The sequence below is a fragment of the Petaurus breviceps genome, unplaced genomic scaffold (assembly GCF_028583685.1).
Source record: "Petaurus breviceps papuanus isolate PSGF00001 unplaced genomic scaffold, PetGlider_PUasm1.0 189, whole genome shotgun sequence".
Classification (NCBI taxonomy): Eukaryota; Metazoa; Chordata; class Mammalia; order Diprotodontia; family Petauridae; genus Petaurus; species Petaurus breviceps.
This window is the reverse complement of record NW_027185809.1, coordinates 34293458-34313566: the sequence shown is the minus strand read 5'-3', so window position 1 is coordinate 34313566 and position 20109 is coordinate 34293458. Positions and strand designations below refer to the sequence as shown.

The window sequence follows — 20109 nt, the reverse complement described above, 5'->3', positions numbered from 1 at the left end:
AACTAAAAGGAAACAAACAAATTAATAAAAAAATAATTAAAAAAAAAAAAAGAAACTAACTCAAATAGCAAAATGGCCCAAAAAGCCAATGAGGAGAAAAATGCCTTAAAAAGCCAAACTGGCCAGATGGAAAAGAAATTTCAAAAAGTCAATGAAGAGAATCATTCCTTCAAAATTAGACTGGAGCAAAAGGAAGCTAATGACTTTAAGAGAAATCACAATACTATAAAACATCCAAACAAATGAAAAAATAGAAGGCAATGTAAAAAAATGACCTGGAAAATAGATCCAGGAGAGAGAATTTAAAAATTATTGGACTACCTGCCAGAAATCATCCTCCAAGAAATTCTCCAGGAAAATCGCCCTGATATTCTAGAACCAGAGGGCAAAGTAGAAATTCAAAGAATTCACCAATCACCTCTTGAAAAAGATCCCAAAAAGAAAACTCCTAGGAATATTATAGCCAGGTTCCAGAGTTCCCAGATCAAGGAGAAAATATTACAAGTAGTCAAGAAGAAACAATTTGAATATGGTAGAAACACAATCAGGATAACACAAGATCTAGAAACTTCTACATTCAGGGATGGAAGGGCTTGGAATATATTCTGGAGGTCAAAGGAGCTAGGATTAAAACCAAGAATATGAACAGAAAATATGACTTTCAAATACAAAAAGGAAGAGAAGGTAAATAGAAAAAGAAATCATAAGGAACTTATTAAAGTTGAAATATTTACATTCCTACATGGAAAAACGATAATTGTAAATCAAGAGACTTTTCTCAGTATGAGGATAGTTGAAGGGAATATGTATGTGTGTGCGTGTGTGTGTGTATATATATACGTATAGAAGGGTATATGTGTATATAAATACATATATGAGTGTGTGTATATGTGTGTACATGTATATATAGACAGAGGGCACAGGATCAATTGAATAGGAAGGGATGATATATAAAAAATAAAGTTAAGAGGTAAGAGAGGAATACAATGAGAGAAGGAGAAAGGGAGAAATAGAATAGAGTAAATTATCTCATATAAAAGAGGCAAGAGAAAACTGTGACAATGGAGAGAAAGAGCAGGAAGGTGAAAGGGAATTTGTCAACCTTACTCTCACTGAATTTGTCTTAAGGGGAGAATAATATACACACTCGTCTTACTGTAATAGTAATGGAATTTAAAGATCCCCCTGTATTGGTTTGGTTTTTGGTTTGATTGTGTTAAAACCCAGAGCTTGTGAATCCCACTTGTGGGATGGACTTGTTGATGTGAAAAGAGAGTGCTGAACTGGGAGGATCTAGTGACATAAATTTAGAGAGACACAAGAAAAGAGAGATGCAGAAGAACTTTTTGGAAGCAGCATCTTGGAGGCAGAGAGAGACTGCGAGGATTGCTGAGGGCCAGTTTGAATTGCCCAGGACTTTTGAGAGCTGCCACCCAGAGCTGCCAAGGACTGAGGAGACATGGCTGTTATGCTGGTACTTTGTCTGTCTGTTTTGATGTTGTTTTGCCAGATTTGTTCACTGGAGAAAGACAGTCCTGTTGTTGCAGAGGCACTGGAACCTTGCTGTTGGTTCAGAGCTCCTGAGACTGTTCTGCAGACAGAGAGTGAATTCTGTCCACTGGTGAAGGACAGAAGTGTTGTTGAAGAGGTTTTGGAACCTTGCTGTTGGTTCAGAGATCCTAGGACTGTTCTGCAGACAGAGAATGAATGAAGACACTGGCCATCTATCTCCTGGCCTTGCTAAGCTTTGTCTCCCCAGGAACAAAGATTGCTGAAGAAAAGACCTCAGAACTTTGGGTATTAAATGCTGTGCTTAAGCTTGTTGTAACTCTGGGGTAGATGGCCTATTCAGTTGTAATCCAAGGGTGGGGAACTTTTGACCTTTTTGTGCTCTGTGATTGAACAAATGAATATACTTTACTTATGATAGGAAACTAATCTCCATTTGAGAAGAGGGGCTTTGTGGTTGACTAAATGAATGTACAGCCTAGGGGTGGAGTAGTACTTAGAAGAGGGTTTTGGGGATTGATTAAATGAATTATAATGTCCAGGGGTGGGGTAGTACTTGATTGAATTACACTTGGCAAATGCTGTATTTTGAATGATGCTATATTTTGATTTTCTCTGTTCTTAATTTTTCACTGAATAAAATGGAGAGCACCTATGTTGGTATTTTGAACCTTGGGAAGTTGCCTTTGCTTGGCATTTCACTTACCCTACAGGAAAGTAGTGGGGAAGGGGATAAGAGGGGGATTATAGAAGGGAGGGCAGATTGGGGGAGAGGGTAATTAGAAGCACATATTTTGAAAAGGGACAGAGTCAAAGTAGAAAATAGAATTAAGTGGGGGACGGGGTAGGTTGGAGGGATATATAACTAGTCCTTCATAATATAACTACTATGGAAACATTTTGCGTAACTACACATGGACTACCTACATTGACTTGCTTATCTTCCCAGTGGGGGTAGGTGAGAAGAAAAAGAATCTGGAATTCAAAGTTTGAAAAACAAATGTTAAAAAAATTGTTTTTTACATTCAACTGGGAAATAAGATATATAGGCACTAGAGTATAGAAATCCATCTTGCCCTACCAGAAAGTTAGAGGGGGAATGGAGGAGTATATAAGAGAAAGCAGATTGGGGCAAGGGATATTCAGTATGCTTTCCATCTTGGGGTGGGGGGTAGGGGAAAGACAGGGAAAAAATCTGTAACTCAAAATCTTGTGGAAATGAATGTTGAAAACTAAAAATAAATTAAAAAAAGAAAAGGAAAATATTTAAAATTCCCAATTAAATACACATTGTAAATCCTGAAAAATCAAAGGAGCGATTAATAAAATTGAAAGAAAATCATAGAACTAAAATAAAATAAAAATCAATAGAATTAAAACTAGAAGTTGGTTTTATGAAAAAAAAAAACAATAAAACAGCCAAACTATTGGTAGATTTGATTAAAAAAAGGAAAGAAAAAAACCAAATTACTAATATCAAAAATGAAAGGGGCAAATTCACCCCCAAAGAGGAAATTAAGACATTTGTTAGGAGATAATGTGCCTGATTATATGCCAATAAATTTGACAATCTAAATGAAATGGATATTTATAAAAATATAAATTATCTACATTAACAGAAGAAGAAATATTTAAATAACCCAATCTTAGAAAAAGAAATTGAACAAGCCATCAACGAACTTCCTATGAAAAAATTCCCAGGACCAGATGGATTAACAGGTGAAAGTTACCAAACATTTAAAGAACAATTAATCTCAATACCATAGGAACTATTTGGAAAAATAGGTGGAGTCCTATCAAATTCCTTTTATAACATAAATATGGTACAGGAAGAACCAAAACAGAAAGAAAATTATAGACCAATTTTTCTAATGAATATTGATAAAAAAATTTTAAATAAGATATTAGCAAAGAAATTATAGCACTATATCATAAGGATCATACATTATGACCAGGTGGGATTTATGTCCGTAATGTAGGGCTGGTTCAATATTAGGAAAAATATTGGACCACATGAATAACAAAACCAACAGAAATCATATATCTCAATAGATGCTGAAAAAGCTTTTGACAAAATATAGCACCCATTCCTATTAAAAAAAACTAGAGAGTGGGGCGGCCAGGTGGCTCAGCGAGTAAGAGTACCGGCTCCAGTGTTGGGACGACCTGGAGATCGAATCCCGGGCTCAGACACTCAGCACCACACCCAGAAATAACTGGCCGTGTAACCTTGAGCAAGTTACTTAACCCTGATTGCTTAAAAATATAAAAAAAATAAAATAAAATTTAAAAAATAATAAAAAAAACTAGAGAGCACAGGAATAAATGGAGCTTATCTTAAAATGATAAGTACTATTTATCTAAAATCATCAGCAAGCATTATCTACAATGTGGATAAGCTAGAAGCCTTCCCAGTACAATCAGAGGTGAAGCAAGGATGCCCATTATCACCTCTATTATTTAATCTTTTACTAGAAATGTTAACTATAGCAATAAGAAAAATAAATTAAAGGAATTAGAATAGGCAGCTGTCATAGTAATGGAATTTAAAGATCCCCCTGTATTGGCTTGGTTTTCAGAATGATTGTGTTAAAACCCAAAACTTGTGAATCCTACTTGTGGGATGGATTTGTTGAAGTGAAAAGAGAGAGCTGAACTGGTGACGTGAATTTAGAGAGACACAAGCAAAGAGAAAGGCAGAAGAATTTTTTGGAAGCAGCACTGCAGCATCGTGAAAGCAGATAGAAACGGAGAGGATTGCTGAGAGCCAGTTCGAATTGCCCAGGACTTTTGAGAGCTGCCACCCAGAGCTGCCAAGGACTGAGGAGACATGGCTGTTATGCTGGTACTTTGTCTGTCTGTTTTGATGTTGTTTTGCCAGATTCGTCCACTGGAGAAAGACAGTCCTGTTGTTGCAGAGGGCCTGGAACCTTGCTGTTGGTTCAGTGCTCCTGGGACTGTTCTGCACACAGAGTGAATTGTGCCCACTGGTGAAGGCCAATGCTGTTGTTGCAGAGGCTTTGGAACCTTGCTGTTGGTTCAGAAGGCCTGAAGAAGGATTTTCTTTGTTGTATGTTTACAGAAATCCTGGGAGAGGATTTTGCTAATGTTTTCAGGGGTCCTAGGACTGTTCTGCAGACAGAGAATGAATTAATGAAGACACTGGCAATGTATCTTGTGGCCTTGCTAAGCTTTGTCTCCCCAGGAACAAAGATTGCTGAGAACTTGCTTCCTGTCAAGATGAAGAAAAGACCTCCATTTGGATATTAAGTGCTATGCTTAAACTTGTTGTAACTCTGGGGTAGATGGCCTATTCAGTTGTAATCCAAGGATGGGAAACTTTTGACTTTTTTGTGCTCTGTGATTGACCAAATGAATGTACTTTACTTATGATTGCCAAGCAAAGGTAACTTCCCAAGGTTCAAAATACCAGCATAGCTGCTCTCTATTTTGTTCAGTGACAAATTAAGAACAGAGAAAATGAAAATATAGCATAATTCAAAAGACAGCATTCACCAAGTGTAATTCAATCAAATACTACTCCACCCCTGGGCATTACAGCAGCGAGAAAACAAAACTATGGCTTTTTGTAGATGGTATGATATACTTAGAAATCCTAGAGAATCAACTAAAGAACTACTTGAAATTATTAATAACTTTAGCAAAGTTGCAGCATAAAAAATAAATTCACATAAATCATCAGCATTTCTAAATACTGCCAACAAAATCCAGCAGACAGAGATGGAGAAATTCCATTCAAAATAACTGTAGACAATATAAAATACTTGTGAGTCTACCTGCTAAGACAACTCAGGAACCATAGGAATACTTTTCATATATAAAAATCAGATCTCAACAAATGAAAAAATATGAACTGCACATGGGTAGGCTGAGTCAATAATACAAACATGACAATTCTACCTAAATTAATCTATTCAGTACCATACCAATCAAACTATCAAAAATTATTTTATTAAAGTTAGAAAAAATAATAACAAAATTAACCTGGAAGACCACTCAAGGATATCAAAGGAATCAATGAAAAAAATGTGACAGAAGGTGGTCTAACTGTACCAATCTCAAACTGTGTTGTAAGGTGGTAATTATCAAAACAATAGTCAGTCTGATAATGGCTTAATAATCAGTGGAACAGATTAGGTACAAATTACATTATAGTAAATGACCATAGTAATCTAGCATATAATAAGCCCAAAGATCTAAGATTTTGGAACAAAAACTCATTATTTGACAAAAATTTCTGGGAAAACTAGAAAACAGTATGGTAGAAACTACATTTAGACCAACATTTCACACTGTATACCAACATAAAGTCAAAATGGATACATAATTTACATATAAACAGAGATACCATAAGTCAGGGGTAGAGAACCTTGGGCCTCAAGGCCACCTGTGGCCCTCTAGGTCCTCAGGTGCAGTCCTTTGACTGAATCCAAATTCTTGATTTGTTCTGGGAAGTTTGGATTCAATCAAAGGGCTGCACCTGAGGACCTAGAGGGACACTGGTGGCCTTGAGGCCCAAGGTTCCCTACCCCTGCAGTAAGCAAATTAAGAGAGCATGCAATAGGTTATCTATCAGATTTATGGATAAGGGAAAAATTTAGGACCAAAGAAGACATAGAGAGCATTACAAAATGTAAAACAGATAATCTTGATTATATAAAATTAAAAAGTTTTTGTACAAACAAAACCAATGTAACCAAAATTACAAAGAAAGCAGAAAACTGGGGGAAAAGTCTGCAACAAGTATATCTGATAAAAGCCTCATTTCTCAAATATATAAAGAATGAGTCAAACTTATAAAAATACAAGTCATTCTTCAATTGATAAATGTTCAAAGAATATCATGATCAGGCAGTTTTCAGACAAATAAATCAAAGCTAGCTATAGTCATAAGAAAAAATTCTCCGAATGACTATTGATAAGATAAATGCAAATTAAAACAACTCTGAGGTATTACCTCACACCTATCTGATTGGCTAATATGACAAAAAAGGAAAATGTTGGATGTTGGAATGTATGTGGGAAAACTGGGACACTAATGTCTACAGTTGGTAGAGTTGTGAACTGTTCCAACAATTCTGGAGAGCAATTTGAAACCATGACAAAAGGGCCATGAAACTGTGTGTACCCTTTAATCTAGCAAATAGCTGGGTCTATATCCCAAAAACATCCAAAAAAGGGAAAAGGATCTATTTTCACAAAAATATTTATAGCAGTTCTTTTCACAATGGCTAAGAATTGGAAATCAAAGGGATGCCCATCAATTGGGGAAATGGCTAAACAAACTGTCATATATGATTGTAATGGAATATTATCATGCTATAAGAAATGACAAGCAGGATGATTTTAGAAAAACCTGGAAAGATTTCTATGAACTGATGCATAGTGAACATTGGAGAACATTGTACACAACAGCAATACTGTTTGATGAAGAACTGTGAATGACTTCTCTATTCTTAGCAACACAATGATCTAAGACAATCCCAAAAGACTAAAGATGAAGCATACTATCGGCTTCCAGAGAAAGAACTGATATTGACTGAATATGGACTGAAGCATGCTATTTTTCACTTTCATTTTTTTCTTTTATTCAAGTCTTATACAAAATGACTAATACGTAATTGTTTTACATAATTGCACATGGATGACATATATCTAATTGCTCACTGTCTTGGAGAGGGAAAAAGGGATGGAGGGAGGTACAGAATTTGGAACTCAAAACTTTAAAAATGTTAAAAAGTTAGAAAAAAAAAGAAAATATATTAAGAAAAAAAAGAATATTTGTTAAATATATTTTTACTGCTGTTTCCTGGAAAACTTCTCATCTGTTATGATCAAAATAAGATGTTATTGCTTAAGGCCAGACATACAATATAGGACCATGGATCAAGTGAAGAAGCCCACAATGGTCTTCAAAAAGGGGGTCATGAAGAAAATAATATAACTTTTATCTGTGTTTACTATTATTTCAAATAAAGAATCAAGGTTACCTATTATATAAATAATGAGGAAGTTTTACAACTTAGCAGGATCAATGGTGATAACTACTCATTTATCCATTTTCAGGACATTGTGATACATCATAGTCTACATGTGCTTGGTTAAGTGGATTACAGATTATATTATCGAATTTTTGCTAAACTATCCATCAAAAAATGGCCAAGTGGCTTAAAAAATTCTTGTAAACAAACAATTGAAGATAATGCTCTATGAGCATAAAAGGGCATAAAATGAGCATAAAAGAATCACAAAAAAATGGCAGAACTAATACTTCTATTCCTAAATCTTACTGAGTTACAAGGCAAAGACAATAAAGATATAATCAGTTCTGGCAAGCACTTGGCAAAAACAAAAAATTCAAAATTGTCAAGATGATCTGATATATGTATTTATATATTAACAATGACTCTCACCCTAAGTGTATACTGTACATTGAGATATTAGGCCATCAAGATTTGCAAAAAAATCTAAAAGTTAAACTTTTGTCCCAGAAATGTTACCCATAAAAATTTCTATCTATACACTTAAAAACCTTGGAAAGGATTTTCCTAACCTATTTCAAAATCTGCCAAATGAAGATTTCAAGTGGATTTCAAGTCTATTTATTTAAAACAATGCAACACCTTCTAATTAGCTTGCAAGAACAAATGGCTGACATCAGGAAAGACAGAAATTTACTAGCAGAATTTCAATGATAACAAAAAATCTTTGTATAACTGGTGGGTGAAATTGAAAAATGTGTACAGCCTATGGGGTACTTCTTTTCAATTGGATATACATTTTTTTTGTGCAGTGTTTTCTTCAGCTAGACTAGTCTTTAAAGCCAACTACTGAGATTAACTGGATTTAGCTCCTAATACCAGAACTATGGTATCACAAAGGGTTAAGCCAAAATTTCAAAAATAATGAAGTCTAATTAGTCATATACAGAAGCTAGGCAGTGCCCCAGAGTGAGAAAAAACTCATCTTCCTGAGTTCAAATCTGGCCTCAGACACTTACTAGTTGTATGACCTTGGGCAAGTCACTTAATCCTGTTGGTCTCAACTGTCTCACCTGTAAAATGAGCTGGAGAATGAAATGGCAAACCCTTCCAGTATTTTGACCAAGAAAACACTTAACGGGGTTAGAAAGAGTTGGACTGAACAACAAAATCAGTCATATTATTAGTGAGAACAAAAAGGGGTTTTATATTTTTAATAAAATATTTTAAAATAACGTTTATCTTTTATTTTAATTTTGGTGTATAATTTATATTCTTCATAATTTTCATGTATGTCTATATGTCTACATATATGTATATGTCTATATACATATACATATATGTCTTTATGCATATATTTTTTACTTTGGGGACATGTTTTACAAGAGGCATATCAAATTTTGCCAAACTCCTGAATGTGGCTTGAACTTGATTAAAATGTAATTGATAAATGTTTAGCAAAATACAATAAAACATAGAAACATAGATAATGTTTATCTGTGACATTCTAAATCAATATGTGGTAGAGAGGGATCTGTTTCTATTTGAGTTTGACACCACTGTTTTACAACATATTCGATATGTTAATAAGTATAGTACTATATCTGTTATTTATAAATATATGTATATATACATATACTGGGGGTCTACGTTCAAAGACTTTTTACTGATAAGGGTGTGTGGCAGACCACTGCTCTAAATAACTAAATGAGGTGACCTTGAAGCTAGAGCATTTAATGTTGTGAAAGTTTATAGAATTCAGAAGAACTCTCAGTGAAATTTTAAACCTTAATTTTCATTCATCTACTATCTTAAATTCTGCTCTGAAACAAACATGCATTATTTGTTTATTAACAATATCTATAAACTATACAGATTAGTAATTAAAAAAAAATCAGGCCTGTGAGTCTACCCCTATAGATAACTCCCTTTACCAAGGCAGATTGCCACCTGTTCTTCAAGAGTTTCCAGGAGCACTGAGAAATTAAGTGACTGGTCCAGCGTTATGTAAACTGTGTCAGTGGCAGGACCTGAATCTGGTCTTCCTGGTTCTGAGACCAGATCTCTATCCACTAAGCCATATTACACACACATACACATACACAGATGTATGTATACTTTACCTGAGATGTATAGTAGCACAAGTGGAATGACTCTAAAGGAGGAGTGAATGGAAATTTGTAAGGCCCACTAAATGCAGAATCATCCTTTATATCAGCGCTGCTAGAAGTAAGAACAGCAGAGTCAAGGGAAGTCACACAAGGATGCACCAGAATATCCTGAAGTGGAGATCCATTGGTGGGGAGATTCAAACTGACTGTAACATTTGGCATGACTCCTTCCAAATCACACTTAAAAAAAGTAAACAACAAGATCCTAAGATGATAATAACAATAAGAGCTGACATTTAGATGACATTTTAGAATTTGCAATGTGCTTTATATATACTTTATATTTACATGCTTTATATACTTTCTCATTTGAGCCTCACAATAACCCTCTGTGGTAGACTTTACAGGCATTATCCCCATTGTACAAATGAGAAAAGTGAGGTTCAAGTGCCAAAAGTAGGACTCAAATTGAGGTCTCCTGAACAGTTTATCTACTTCTATGAAACCTTTCCAGATGGACCAGAGTAGAGTTAATTGCTTTTCTCTGCTTTAGTGAGTCTAAGTATGAAAATTCAATGACTACTTTGCCTAATATCAACTCATATTATGATCCACCCCTGCTTTTGCTCCCAAAATATATTTATCCTTGAAATATAAATGTTTTAAAAATTTCAATCTACTGTCTAAATACCCTGCATGGGTGTTCACATCAATGTGTTTATTTTTGGTCATAAGTACTTCGCAGGCAGAAAACAGCTCTATGAACAATTTTCTCTGCATCAAGTACAGCACCACACATAAAAAGGCCCTTCATAAATGCTTTCTGATGATTATGATGTATTTATAATGAAAATAAATTTGAGGTGGGCTTGTACAGAAGAATGAAAACGTGTTTCTCCCCCTGAGGATATGGAAAAGATGTGTGATTTTACTGGAATAGGGGATTCTTCCTAATATAGATAGGTACCTTCTCTGGGCTTTAGAGACTTACAGAGTTACAAGGGAACCACAGATTAAGTGACTTGGTCAGATTCATACACTCACTTATGTCAGAAGCAAAACTTCCTGGCCCTGAAACTGGCTTTCTAACTACTCTATCTATTATCTACATAGTTTCTCTTTTCTCTCCCTTAATTTTTCTAATTCCTTAGCAACTAAGTGACGCTAATTAGCTATACTTAAGAAAGAGGGGAACATTAAGTGCATGTGCATGTAATTCAGTTGTTCATATTCTCAGTGATGAAAAAAATGCCACTATTGTTTCCTTGTATAACTCATTGTTATATTAGCTACTATGTTCATTTTGATGACTTGATCTTTGTAATTTACAACAAAGCAATGCATTTCAGAGATGGAGCAACTGATAAAGAGGATCAATCTTGGAGTCTGGAAGAGTTCAAATCCTACCTTGACACATAATAGCTGTGATAACACAGGCTTCACCTCTCCTGTTCCAGGGAACCTTTTAAGAATATACAATGAAAATTTGCCAATCTACATGGGTAAGGGCAATTTCTACCTTGATAAAAATCAATTCTCTTGATATGCTTCCTCCCCCTACCAAAAAAGGGGAAGGAGAACTTACACTTGGTAAGATATAAGTGCGTCTTATTTTAAGCTCTTTCATTCATATATGTGTGTTTGTATATGTATATATGTGTGTGCATATATGTATGTATAAACTATGGAGGGAGGTAGGGAGAGAGGAAGAGAGGGAGAGAGGGAAAAGGAGGGAAAGGGCAAAAGGCAGGAGGGAGAGGAAGAGGGAGGGAGACAGAGAAGGAGAGGGAGAGGGGGAGAGGGGGAGAGAGAGGGAGATCAGTATTTTGAATTAGCAAAAGGATAATAAAGATAACCTAATTCTCCTGAGGAAGAGGAAACTAGGACTAGAAAAAGAAGGGACTCACTCAAAGTCAAGTCTGTGGTCACGTCAAGCCCTTATTTCCAAATTTCTTGGCACTTTATCCAGTATTCTTTCAATTACACTAAAAAGATTATGTGTGTTGTTTTTTCTTTTCCTTTGGGGGTGATGGTGGAGGGAGCAAAACATTTGCTTCACAAAAAATTTCAAAGTAAGGTTCCTTTAAATAGTGAGTTCCTTTAGTGAACCAAAAAATGAAATGCCTAATGATCATAGCATTATATCTTATCATATTAATATGTTGTCAACAATATTGAGTAGCTATATACCATTAAAATAAGTTAGATATTAATGTCTAGATTTAAAGCATAAAGACTGAAGGAAGATATCTGAGAATAAAACAATCTAAAAATAATGTTATTTAAAGACAGCTACAAGATGTTTACTTATAAGTATATTATTTATAGAATTTCCGACCACTTTTAAAAGTTGGCGTTTGTATTAACATCACCATTGCCTTTTTACAATCATTAACCTTAAACAGGATTCCAGTAGGAGTGATTATTATTTAATGGTTTGTTTAAAGCAAAACAAAATAGGGGGAAAAAAGACTTTTTAATGACTTTAGGTACTAATTTAGAGATTAGTCAGTTTTGCCTCCTAGAAAATCTAGTAGAAAACTGGTAGGGCATGTAATAGAATCACTGAGTGTTAAAGATTGTAGGGACCTTAGAGATCACTTAGTCCAAAACCCTTATTTTATACAAGAAACTCAGGTGGAAAACAATGACATGATTTGTCCATCATTAGAGATAAAATTTATAGTTCACACCACTCTGGCATTTAAGGCCTACCACTTAAGATAAAATGTAAGTTCTAGCTGTATTTACCAAAGTAAAGGACTTAAACTTTTCTCAACATATGTAAAATAGATCCACTGAATATGCACCAGAAAGTCTCACCTTACAGGTTATAGTTCCATAGATCTGCCACATATCTGCTACATCCCGCTTATCATACTGCATGGATTTAACTTTTTCCGTGACAGAAACAGCAACTTGAGGCTTTCCTTTGTAAGTACCTGTTTTCCATGCTGGTTGTTTTGGGGCTTGATTTATTGAAAGATTACTAAAATTATCTAATAAAAAGTTGGCATCCAACAAAGTGCCAAATGGACAAATATGCAAGAGCAAATCAGGTAGTTGGCTCACTTTACTACTTAGGTCAGCTTCAGTCTTGGGCCCGGAGTCCAGAAATTCAATCAACCCCAAAAGTAGATCAAAGGCTTGTGAGATGCCACTAATGCTAATGAGTGGTGGATGAGTAGATAAAGTTTGCTCAACTAGTGGAACACTAACATAAATCAAGCCATTCTTCTGAAGGGCAAGGATAGGCCACAGTTCTCTTCCTCCTATTGGAAGTCCATAGACTGAAGCCTTGCTGATTCGTGAACAGCTATCACGGCTCTCCACAAAGTCCTTATCATCATCCAATAACCTGAGTTCAAAAAGCAGAGCTTTACAGAAGAGGTCATCTTCTGGTAGAGGCACATAACTTGATCCATTGAAGATTTTGGCTCGTTTTTCAACAGTGGGAAACCTTCTGCATCAAGGAAAGAAAAGCTTATGTTATTCCTGATCCTGTCTATTCACAGTCAAAATAGAAGTAACAGGAAAAAAATGTTAACTTCCTAACACATTCTTTACCTCTCCTTTATGTTTCATTTATTCTCTCACAAGATGAGTTGTCACTTTAGAAACTGAAAACTTGAACAACTTTGTTTTCTTTATGATAGTTTTATTGTTGTAGAAATGGAAGAGATCTGATCCAGTTCTATATAGAGACCTCAAACTTTTGAATTCAATGAGTAGATTAAAAGTAGAAGACAGAGAAGATCAATTCTTCACATTCTTCTCCCCTGACCCCACAAAAAAAAAAAAAGTTGGTCCTGAAGGTCACAGTTTATCAGTAAAAAGCTAAAGGTTTAAAAAATTCTTATTTTTTATTTTATTCTTATATTCTTATTCTAAAAATACCTTATATATACAATGCCAGACACAGGACTAATGCATTTTTTGGGGGGATACATAAGATACTTTTACTTAATTTTCACATATTCTAAAATATTACATATTCTTCATTTTAAAAGTTCTCTGCTACCATCTATGTGAATACAGACCAGTCCCAAATAATCATTAACTAGCTGAATGACTTTAGAAAAGACTTTTAATTTCCTTAGGCCTTGGTATCTTTACCTAGAAAACAAATGTGCTGAACTAGGGGTTATCAAATGTCCTTTTAAGTTCTAAAATTCTTTGTCTGAATAGGGGGTAAAAATCCATTACACTGTGAGTTCCTTGTGGGCAGGGACTGTCTGTTACCTCTCTTTTTATCTTCAGTACTTAGCAGAGTGGCTGGTAAGTGTTTAATAAATGCTAAATGACTGGGCTAATTAATCAAATCAATTCTAGACCCAACTTAGGCATTTCAGGTGGATTCTAGGATTTCCTTGGGAAGGCTTGCAAATGTCAGAGTTGAGAGAGACCTTGTACAACACCCCCAGAATAAAGCTTAGAAAAATGAAGAACTCTTGACTACAACCAAAATCACAGACTTTGAAACCCATCTATCTTCTGATTCTAAAAAATCTGATTCTAGTGGTTTTTACACTACAAGATTTTAATAGGTTCAAAAATAATGGAAATGCTATGGGACAGATATGACCTGAGACAGCCTTGATTTGTCCTTGTTGTTCAGTCGAGTCTGACTCTGTGACCCCGTCTGGGGTTTTCTTGGCAGATACTGGAGTGGTTTACCATGTCCTTTTCCAGCTCATTTTACAGATAAGGAAATTGAGGAAAATGGGAGTAAGTGACTTGTCCAGGGTCACAAAGTTATTAAGTGTCAGAGGCCAGACTTGAATTCAGGAAGATCTCCCCAACTCCAGACCTGGCACTCTATCTACTGTGCCTCCTAGCTGCCATAATCTTGATTTACTTATCTCTAAGGCTTTAAAAGGCATTAACTCAACTTTTGCTATAAAAAGGGTAGTTGGCTAGGTTAAGAATAATTTATCTCACTAAATTCTGCCAATTGTTGGCTAACTTTCAACATAAATGGGTGAAGAAAAACTCATCCAATCACATATGAATTTTTCTTTTGAATTATTACTGTAAGAACAATGAAAACTTGGGGGTGGCTAGGTGGTGCAGTGAATAGTGAATGGCCCTGGAGTCAGGAGGACCTGAGTTCAAATGCCACCTCAAGACCTTGACACACTTACTAGCCATGTGACCTTGGGCAAGTCACTTAACTCCAATTGCCCTCCCCCCCAAAAAAAAGCAAAAAAAAAGAAGGCAATGAAGACTTAAAAAAAACATTCTATTTACCTTACTAAAATGAATTATATAAATTTTCACTCTTCATAGGATCACAGAACTGGAAGAGACCTTAGAGGTCACTGTTTGACTCTTTTACAGATGAGAAAATTGAGGCCTAGAGCATATAAATAACTAGTACAAAATCACAGAGGTGGTAAAATTCAGGTCCTCTGACTCCAAATCAAATCAACCTTAATAAAACATTAAAAACTAAACCTGTTTAGAATGTATTTAATAAAGAAAAAAAACTAAGCAATATTCTTTGTGTCAAATACCAAAGAAGCATTTTCATTTCTGCATTGGCAAGGTGTTTTATTTCACAATCTCCTCTTAGAATCCCTTTCTTCCTTTAAGGCATAGCTCAAGCGATACATTCCTTAGGTCTTTATTAATTCTTCCCAACTACTATTACTTTCCTTCCATAACTTTATATTTTGTCTATTTATATTTATTCTATATCCACTTATAAATATATTTCTTTTCCTGTTAGACTATAAACTTTTGTTGATTAGAGGCTATTTTAATTCTTTGTATTTATATAGTCCCAGTGTCTAGCACAGTGCTTGATCTGTTATAGATCCTTAACAAATGCATAATGACCGTTAAGTTTAGAAATGAATTAGTCTAGATCAACCCTCCACCTCTTTTCAGGATTACTACTTTGCTGTGGTTCCTTAAACAACTTAGGGCCGAATTAATTATTGTTTTTCACTTCGGAAAAAGACAGAATTATTCATCAAACCAAATGTTCATTTGATTATATTGACTTTTCCATCTATTTCCATTTTTCATATGCTTACCTGGATAAACAGGCTGGCTATTCAACCAGTAGACTAGTTCATTCTCACTCCAAAAACACAATGTTTCAATTTGCATCTCTTGAAATCATTAATCATTTGGATGAATAGGTCCCTCATGATTGATCACCTCTGCACTCCCAGCACCCTCCCAGCCAGCTGTCAGTAGTCCTTCGTTCTGTTAATTAACTGCAGCCTAAAGATATGAACTGACTTATCCAAGGTCTTACAGGCCGATGGTAAGTAGTGGAACTGGGATCTGAATCCAGGCCCTCACTCCAAATCTAGTGCTCCTTTCGTGCCACTGGTTTCTCTACTCATTTGTCAAGCCACAAATCAAACGTCTGATTATCTCATCAAGACAGTAAGTATTCGTAAGGTGCAAGGAACCGGGATAACTGAGGAAACGTAACACTTTCTAAAGCTTAGAACGAAGGGAGCAGCATTAAAGTTTTGCATTGGTTCAAGGGAAGAATAAGTAGCAACGACGTGCAAAAAACACGTTATGCAAATACGGTCTTCCGAGTCTGATTTTCATCTGCTTGGGGACCTAAAGATCAGGACTGTGTGGCCTCTCAGGAAAGCTTGGTCCTGCAGAACAAAATGAGCTAAAATCGGTATTTTCTTAAACAATGACGGTGCCTGCGGGTGCCCACTCACGTTTACCTGGAGAATCTCACGGTCCCACCCTGAGGGGTTCCTGGTTCGTGGCTCACCAGCCAAATCGCTCGCTGGGCCATGACTAGGGATTAATGGGCCAACTTAGCGCCAGTCTCCGTTACCGCCAAGAGAGAACTAGAGTGGAGACTTCCCAAAAGGCCGGATCCCCGTGGAGGCCCTGAGGGATCTTTCCAGGAGTTGCCGGTCGCCCCCTGCCACCTATGGTATCAGCGCATCGACCATGCCACATCCGCAGTGAAGGGGGAAAGGCCAGCCCCAGGGAAAACTTCTACCATAAAGCGTAGCTCCTCTTCCGGGATGGTGGCCCGGAAGGCTCATAGTCCGTCAATTTCCAGTACGCCCCCTGACATTCTCTATTAGTGTTCCCTTCGCCTTTTGCCCCTCCCAGTCCCTCATCACCACCCCCCCCCCTCCCCGGGCCCCGCCGAGCGTAGCACCACTTCCGGCGTGCGGAGGCGGTGACAATCTGAGCAGCGCAGGCGGCCCTGGGAGGTGGCCGCTGAGAGGCGTTAGTGGTTCCGCTTTATGGCAGGTCTCCCGCCCCGCTGGGCCGGCTGGGGCAGCGGCAGTGCCGGGGGTGATGGACTAGCCGGAGGGCTGAGCAGAACGCCAGGGAAGCGCAGCATGTGAAGTGGAAGGCTTCCGCGCGTGGAAAATTAAAAAGGAGATCCTCCTGCGCGGCGAAAGCCCGACGGACAGTCAGCATGGCTACGACGGCGGAGCTCTTCGAGGTGGGTTTTCAGTTCCTGGAGCTGGTGGGGAGTCCGGGCGCTCCCTGGGTCGGCTGCTCCTACCTTGGGGTGGGGGATGGGGGAAGCACCTGCGTGAAGGGGTTGGGGGAAGGAATGGCCGAGGAATCGCGAAATGGGGGAGGGGTGTCTTTGGGACTGCAGGGGGCGGCGAGGGGGCCCCCGAGTGGGGAGGGGCCTGCGTCTCCGAGAGAGATGATCGACTCTTCCGTAACTTTTTATGGAAATATGGAAGACTGAGCCCTGATCCAAAGAAGCTTCCAGATCACTGGAGGAAATGGGAAGGGCTGACTACGATACAGGAAGGAAGGGAAAATGACAGCGGCCTCCAAGCTGGGGAAACCTTGGGGCTTGTTTGTTGAACCCCTAAATATTGTTACTCTTTGGAGAGCTAATCCGAGTTTTAAGTGACCCCTGGCAGTTTGACTCTGAGTTGAAATTCATGTTTTTGGTTTGTACATTTTGGGGCTGGAATTGATCATCTTCACTTGTTAGTAGAAGCCTCTTGGTGGAGATTTTATGTTTGGGAGGGGCCTACTTTTCTCCCATTAAACTAGAGAGAAATGCAGAACTGTTAAACGGCTTGTGTTCTAAGGATCCTAAAGAGCATTAATAATAACAATGATCAAAATAGTGCTAACGTTTATATAGTGCCTGTGTACCCGCCTCTGTGTTAAGGACTTTACAGTTTTTATCTCATATGATCTTTATAACAACCCAGGCCTGGGGAAGGGGGGAGGGAGGGGAGGTACTATTATCCCCATTTTACAGGTGAGGAAAATGAAGCAAACGGGTTAAATGACTTGCTCTCTGTCACACTGCTAGAAAGTGTCTGAGGTTGGATTTGAATTCTGTTCTTCCTTACTCCAAGTCCACTGGGCCACCTAGCTGCCCAAGACATCATAAAAGCTCACTGCTGCTAGGGTTTAAACAGTCAGATGTTAGCATAAGCAAATGTGTCAACTCTACCCATTATTTTTTGTTGAATGGTATCTTGTCTACTTAGCGGTTTGTTGGTTTTTTTTTTTTTTTAAACTTGATAGGACATAGGGATGATATTTATGAAATAGATTGGGTTCTTCACCAGTGAAACCCTCCTTTTATTGATTTCCTTTTAGATAAGTAAAAAAAAAAATCCAAAGACAGAGGAAGAACTGTTTTATACTGGAGAACCTGTGCAATTTATGTTTGGAAAATTTGTGCCGCAACAAGAAAAACAATTACAATTGTTATGACTGTAAAATGCTTAAAACTTTTTGTCAGTATTTCCTTTGCTCTTGTCATCACCAATAAGCCTTTGATTTTTGTAGTCTAGAACTCAGAAATTCCTCTCATAATAACCTCATCTCACTACAACCTCTAGTCACTTTTCTTGTTTTCCCAGGATGTCAACTCTATATATTCAAAATCTCTGTAAAATCTCCCTCTCAATTACAATTTTTATTATTTCAAATTCAAAACCTCAGTACTAAGTTTTATCAGGTGGAATTTACTCAAAAAGTTGATATTTTTTTTCCTCTCAAATCAGTTTGGTTACATAATTCCTCAATAGTAATATTATTACATGACATTTAATATGATATAATCTTTAAATGTCAAATGAATTTTATTTTGTTAAACAGCCTCATGACATCTGATAAGGCACAGGACCTTGTAGTCATGCTAGCTAGTTAAGTGTTTTTTTTTTACTTTTTTTTTTTTAAACTATGCATGTTTTTGAAAGAGGGAAAGTATTTGTAAGGTTATTTGAAGTGCCTCGTTTCAGCTTGTCAAAATTTGTGGTGTTGAGCAAATCAAGAAAAATGCATTTGACTGATAATTATTGTACTTGCGGTTTGACAACTCTTGTTGCATTTTTTTCTTGAAATTTGGCAATTATTGAATCTATTCCTGGCACTTATGTTATAGGTTAAAATAGATATTTATATTATCTACAGATACTTAGGTGAGTCTTCCAGATTTCATTGAAAATATATTTAGGTTGTGTTTTTTTGTTTTGTTTTTCTTAAAAATAATACTCTCTCTTGTTTTGGAACTTGTCATTTAAGGGATATAATGTCACATAGAGCATGATTCTGCCTGATATTACCTAGTGATGACAGCAACAGGAGGTTTTTGTGAGTCCAAAGTCTTAGAGCAATCCTACATATAAAGCTTCATCTTAACTTTTGATTTTTTTTCTTCTTTATATTAGCTTTCTGCTTCATCAGTTTAAATAGTTTTAAAGTCATTTTTATGTTAACATTTGACTATGAAGGATTATTTTAATAATTCAATATTGGAAACCCCTTGTAGCAGTAAAAAAAAAAAACGAAACAATTTTACATTGCCAAAGCATTTAAAATTTTTTTTAAATTTAAGAAACTAAAGCTTAATCTATATTCTTATCTCTCCTTTGAAGGGCTTAAAACTTTTTGTCAGTATTTCCTTTGCTCTTGTCATCACCAATAAGCCTTTGATTTTTTGTAGTCTAGAACTCAGAAATTCCTCTCATAATAACCTCATCTCACTACAACCTCTAGTCACTTTTCTTGTTTTCCCAGGATGTCAACTCTATATATTCAAAATCTCTGTCCTTTGTCTGTCCTAAAACCAGTTAAATTTTATACTGCCTTCCTGAATCCTTTGTTTAATCATTCTTTTATTGCTACTCCTTTCCAAACACTAACTTAGACTTCTCAGAAAAGATTAAGTTAGTTATACATTTCCTCATCTTCCAGTTCTACACTTCAGGTGACTATAGCATCATTCCCTATCCTATCCTTATTTGCTTTATGAAATGGCCCTTAGGGCTAATAGTAGCCCCCCTACTTGTAGTCTTGATTCACTTCCTTACTATTTTCTCTTGCAGGTTTGTCCTTGTTCTCTTCTTTCATATTACAGTCATTTTAGTCTAGAATCTCTTCACTTCTTTCTCCTTAATTTTCAGTCTCTCCCTATCCATTGATTCCTTCTGTATTACCTGGAAAACAATGTGCAGATCCTGCATTCAATGCCCCCATCCTTTCAAAAACTTTCC

The 20109-nt window shown here is 36.6% G+C and overlaps 2 protein-coding genes across 7 annotated transcripts in view; one reads left to right on the top strand and one right to left on the bottom strand.

Moving 5' to 3' along the window:
- AP5M1 (adaptor related protein complex 5 subunit mu 1) overlaps positions 1-16671 on the bottom strand; it is a 53013-nt gene extending 36342 nt beyond the window's left edge. For 5 of the 6 annotated variants that reach the window (XR_011169064.1, XM_069092268.1, XM_069092264.1 and 2 more), the window contains exons 1-3: positions 16327-16671; positions 12446-13085; positions 9635-9862 (exon numbers count right to left, since the gene is read on the bottom strand). Coding sequence is in view for 5 of the 6 variants with exons in the window: in XM_069092268.1 (XP_068948369.1) it covers positions 9635-9862; positions 12446-13085; positions 16327-16400 (942 nt within the window). In the remaining variant the exon portion in view is untranslated. The remainder of the gene's footprint in view (positions 1-9634; positions 9863-12445; positions 13086-16326) is intronic. The other variant, XM_069092269.1, reaches the window with a different exon arrangement.
- Positions 16672-16796: 125 nt separating this feature from the next.
- The window catches only part of EXOC5 (exocyst complex component 5), a 55754-nt gene continuing 52441 nt past the window's right edge, over positions 16797-20109 (top strand). The window contains exon 1 of the mRNA XM_069092263.1: positions 16797-17072. Coding sequence (XP_068948364.1) covers positions 17046-17072 — 27 coding nt within the window. The 5' untranslated portion in view covers positions 16797-17045. The remainder of the gene's footprint in view (positions 17073-20109) is intronic.